We start from the raw sequence: 5,380 nt of genomic DNA on the forward strand, positions 1-5,380 counted from the left end.
AAAAAATCCCAAACTTGTATGCCTTGAAACCTACATTCTAAATGAGTCCAAAGTAAATGATCAATAGCTTAATAGTGCCAAAAATAGTTACAAAGACATGCATTGTGTTGTACATAGATTGACAGCTTATAGAGTATTGTAGTTAATTGTTAATCCTCCTACGAAATTAATTCAATATTCTAGTGCTAGTGAGGATTTTTTTAGCATGTAATTGTACTATTTGTGCACAAATCATTTTTACTATACAAAATCTCATTAATGACGTCTCGAACAAAAAATATTGTATTTGAAAACCCTATTCTTTTGCTACAATTTTAAACTGAGAAATATGAGGAGGCTAATAATTATTTTTGATAGAACCATATTGTTTTTCAGGAATATTCAAAACAAAGTTTGATTTTATTACATGAGGTGGTCATTGTACCCTAAATATGACTATGTTTGCAATCAGAAAAATGACACTCAAATGTGTAGTTATTCTTTTCTTCTAGAGCATACCTCTTTTGAATGTTTACACCTAATTTTACTTTTAGAAAAGATAAAACATATTCAAAGGTGTAGTTAATTTTCTCATCCACATGAGGCAATTTTGTGAGCCTCGTGTACAACTAGGTGAGTCGAGTGCACCTTTATAAAAAGCTACACTACTTTTTGAGAAAGGGAATACATTTTTGTTGGCCGATCAAAACAGAAAATACTAGCCCGTGTAACTCTTTCAACGATTTCTAGTGTTTCTTCAAGTGCCATTGAGATCTTCTTTGGTGGTGCGGTTTAGGTTCCTTTCTCATGGAGCGAGCAACAGATCCCTCTATACCATTTAAAAAGATAAATATTTAAGAACGGAAGGAGTAGCTCACATCCTTCAGTCACAATGGTGATGCCTTCCTCCGTCCTCACGTCTGCTTGTTGTTTTCGTAGTCGATGGTTGATATTTTAGATAACGTGGCAATGTATATAAACATGTGAGAATCGCTTTATACCGACGAAGTGGGACTAAGATCAAACTATTCAAAGTGCCTTTTTTCCATTGCTTCTAAGAAGGCCCATGTGGACTAGGGTCGGGAGGTGTGGATTTTTTAATCACAACCAGATTTTTTGAACGGAAGCCTGCAAAAAATTAAAACTGACCAAACCAAACTAAGAATATTACCTAAGCGTGATGAAATTAAAGATATCACTTTATTTTATCAATATAGATATAGATAAAAAAGGGTATAAGACTGTTTCAGTCAATAACAAGAGACAACCTAGCTTACACAAGTGAAAGCAAACCACCCTGGTCATACCATTGCCAAATTAACAAAGTCCCGCATCACCATTTGTAATCCAGCAATGCTACATGTATACAGGTTTATAGAAATTTTACTTTTGATTGGAGATTAAGGAGATGAGGATCCCATATTCCTTAAAAATCAGGAAGAATGGTTAGCTAGAAAGAAAGAATGCTAGTCAATGTATAATCATATGTACTCCCTCCGTTCCTAAATATAAGTCTTTTAAGAGATTTCACTAAGAGACTACATACGGAGTAAAACGAATGAATCTACAATCTAAAATATATACATATACATCCATATATAGTCGTCTAGTAAAACCCTTATATAGACTTATAATTAGGAACGGAGGAGTAACTCTTTGTAACCCCACGAGCCAACCTCACCCACCCCACCCCCTCCACCCTTTTATAAAACCCCATTCGCTCCACTTCCTACACCACCTTCATCCTTCAACTTTTGTTCTTCTCTTTTCTTAGTTGCTACCTTTCCCTGTTCTTCCCCTGCATTCTCGTCGCTCGTGCTTTTTAGGTCGCAACTACAAAGTTGATCATCTGCTTGGGAAGGCCGTCCTATTTTTTTTGTAAAACAAGAAAAAATCGGTTGCTGCTATTTATGCACACCATTGGCAGCTGCCATCTGCCGTTCCACTCGTTCAAAGCCATCTTCTTGCATCAAGCGCCACCATGTCAACGCCCCACATCGGCAGCGCGAGCCCAGCGACCACGGCCGCGGCGGCGGCGGAGACGAGCAAACACTGGACGCCGCACGGTCCGATGCTGACGGCCTGCCTCGTCAGTATTAACCTGCTAATGATCCTCCTTATATTCTTCTACTTCTGGCGGTTCTTCTCCGGGAAGCAAGGGCCGTCGTCCCCCGGCGGCGCCGACGAGACGGGATCGTCGACCGACTCGTCTCCGGCCACCTCGCCGAGAGCATCGAGGCGCCTGCGCGACCCCGACCAGCCGGACATCCCGTCTTCCCTGCCCGTGTCCGTGTTCGACTCCAGCAACGAAGCCGCCGGGAAGGCGGCGGCGGACTGTGCGGTGTGCATCGTGGAGTTCCGCGACGGCGACCTGGCGCGCCTCCTCCCTCGCTGTGGGCACCGGTTCCACGCCGCCTGCGTGGATGCGTGGCTGCATCTACACTCCACGTGCCCGCTCTGCCGCGCCAGCGTGGTCGCCCCTGCGCCCGCCGCCGCCGAGCCCAAGAACGACCCAAAGGACGACGGCGCAGACTGCCCGGTGTGAGCAGGGCGGATCTGCCCGCACCGGCGAGGCCGTGAGCTACCAAAGCCAAGCCAGAGGAGCACGTAAACGGCGGAAGGCGACACGCATCTTTCGGCTGCGTCGGTGCGTCGCTATCCCTTAGCTGACTCCTGCGGGTCGGCGAGCTACGGCTGGCTTGGTTCGTCGTCTCTTGTTTTGTTGTTTTCTTGTGTTATACATATCTCTCTCTCTCTCGCTCTCTTCAGTTTTGGTGATCGGTGAGATGCATATTTGGATCGGAGTCTTCTTCTATATGATGATGATGATGCGCGTATGATTGAAATTGTAAGATTAGCAACATATATATTAGATTGGACTTGCGTGTGAGTGTGTGCGTAAAGTTAGTAGTGTGAGATCGTACATATGTAAATTATTAATGGAAAGCTTTGATCGACATTTTTGGGCATGGTCATCAAGTTGAAAATATATTCTTTCGGCTATGTTGGCGGGTACCCAATTGCATGCTTCTACAAGAACTCTCACTCAAGAAGGTAGAAGTCCAATTGAACTCGTCTAGTGGGTAGACGGCTGAAATCATGAAACAAATAGACTCAACACCCAAGTGGAACTCACTATAACAGTAATAGTAACTACTCCCTTCGTTTTTAAATATAAGTCTTTTTACACATTTCAATAGAAAAACTATATACGGATTTATATAGACATATTTTAATGTATAGGTTCATTCATTTTATTACGTATGTACTCCCCTTTGAAATATCTAAAAAGATTTATATTTAAAAACGGAGGGAGTATAACAGTAACTGAAACTGAAATCATCCATGTTGAAATATCTAAAAGATTTATATTTAAAAATGGAGGGAGCATAACAGTAACTGGAACTGAAATCATGAAACAAATAGACTCAACACCCAAGTGGAACTCGTCTAGAGACTTCGGTCGTTCAAACGTTTGCAAACAAGCGGCACAGAAACTGAAATCTTGCCACCGGAGTCTTGAGTATGTTGAAAGGTCTTCATAATGGTCCCGCGGCTGCATCGTCTCTCTTTACGTTCAATCACCATGGAAAAAAATGAACGCATATGCTTAGCATCTATAACCGGACCCTTCAAACATGTCTTAACCCTTCGGACAGGCCACACGGTCACTGACCGGTCACAAAAATTCGATTCAGACCGGCCTCTCCAACCGGTCTCAAACGTGTAGGGTGAACCGGCCTCAAACGTGTGGGCTGACCGGCACTCTTCATTTCCATCTCAAATATGAGGCGGATATGAGGGGCCCGGGCACGCCCGTCAGGTCGGACCCGACATCCCGACCCCTATCTTAAAATGCACCAAATCACCCAAACCCTTCCTTCTTCTCCCGCCGCCCTCCAACATTTTTCGCGCCCGACCCCTCGCTGTCCGGCACCCTTGCTCTCCATCCTCTCCACCTGTCTCGATCCATCGCCATGATATCTTCGAGCCCGTCCCCGACCGTCGCGATGGAGACGCAGTCTGCCTCGTCCGTCGATGGCCCTTCCTCCGCTTCGTCTTGCAAGCATGAGAACATTGCCCATAAAATGCGTTGTCGTCGACAGCGACAGAGGGATGCGGAGTTGGCGGCATAGGTACATGCGAGCATCGTCGACGAGATATCTCCCCTCGCGCGGCGGGCTCCCCGCACCCCATCCATGCAAGCGCTCGCGCAGATTGTGATGTCCGGCACTGTTGAGACGGAGGAGGATGAGACGGCCGGCAGGACCCTTCCGAAGAGCTTTCCGGCCACGCAGCAACCACCGGTCCATGAGTGTGAGTGTCCGCAGCTCGTTCAGGAGCGGGTGAGCACGGGCGCCCCCACCGCTCGGGCTGCACTCGACATGTTCGACGAAATGTCTCAACAAGACCGGTTACATTTGCTCCTGTACGATCTAATGATTAATGTTTCATATAGTTCAGTTTGCATATGATGATTGCTTGCAAACCATGAACGTGTAGGAGACGTACTTGGAAAGTATGATCAATGAGAATGAAGATCCAGCCCATGTGGAATATGAAAGGGAGGAGACGGCCTCATTTGTGATTGGGGCAACATCCGATCCCAATCCTACCAAGAAGAAGAAGAAGGGCAAGACGACGAAGACAAGAGGGCTTGCCTTCTTAAGATTTGAGGACATCCTATTGGTCAAATCTTGGTTGAACACGACATTGGATCCAATAAGTGGCACCGAGCAAAAGGGGCCATGTATTGAGAGAAGATTTGGAAGGACTATCATGAACGAAAGGAGTATGTGGATCCGCATCCTACCGTGAGCACCCGCAATGTAGCGTCTCTTCAACATCGATGGGGGTCATTCAAGGATAAGTGAACAAGTAAGTTTGTTACTACTTACAAGTGACCAAACGGTCTTAAAGTGGGATGGGAGTGACAACTCATGTAAGCTCGATTGCCTCATCTTATTATCATTTCAATATGTTGGTGTATTTTTCATTCTTGTGATCATACGTATGTATTATGCTAGGCGGCGATGGTGGACACTTTGTATCACGTGACCGAGAAGAGGCCATTTGGTTTTAGCCGTTGTTGGCTCTTATTGGATGGCAAGCCAAAGTGGCAACAAGTTGTGGCCGACCTCAAGGCAGGCAAGAAGAGAAATGATTGATCAAGCTCCCACTAATCTACTGGCTTGGACGATGATGACGACGATGTTGTTGTCACCAATGAAAAAGCTATCGTGCCAAAGGATAACCGGCTAGTCACGGGAAATAAGTGGAAGAAGGCAAGGATCTCCCGTGACGTCGTGTCTACAAAAATGTCGTCCACATGGACGGGCATTTTTTCGTCAAGGGAGAACAAGAATGAGGAGAGGTATAAGCTTAAGTTGGATGCGTAAAG

General features: G+C 45.5%; 1 protein-coding gene across 1 annotated transcript; it reads left to right on the top strand.

Moving 5' to 3' along the window:
- Nucleotides 1-1,713: 1,713 nt before the first annotated feature.
- LOC123412271 (RING-H2 finger protein ATL2-like) lies at nt 1,714-2,938 on the top strand. The gene has a single exon (XM_045105222.1). The coding sequence runs from the start codon at nt 1,961-1,963 to the stop codon at nt 2,522-2,524; it is 564 nt and encodes a 187-aa protein (XP_044961157.1). The 5' UTR covers nt 1,714-1,960; the 3' UTR covers nt 2,525-2,938.
- Nucleotides 2,939-5,380: the final 2,442 nt, after the last annotated feature.

Source organism: Hordeum vulgare, chromosome 1H (genome assembly GCF_904849725.1).
Source record: "Hordeum vulgare subsp. vulgare chromosome 1H, MorexV3_pseudomolecules_assembly, whole genome shotgun sequence".
Taxonomy (NCBI): Eukaryota; Viridiplantae; Streptophyta; class Magnoliopsida; order Poales; family Poaceae; genus Hordeum; species Hordeum vulgare.

Excerpts from the sequence above, each read along its gene's own strand:
- LOC123412271 (XM_045105222.1), top strand. The coding sequence starts at position 1,961 with ATGTCAACGCCCCACATCGGCAGCGCGAGCCCAGCGACCACGGCCGCG.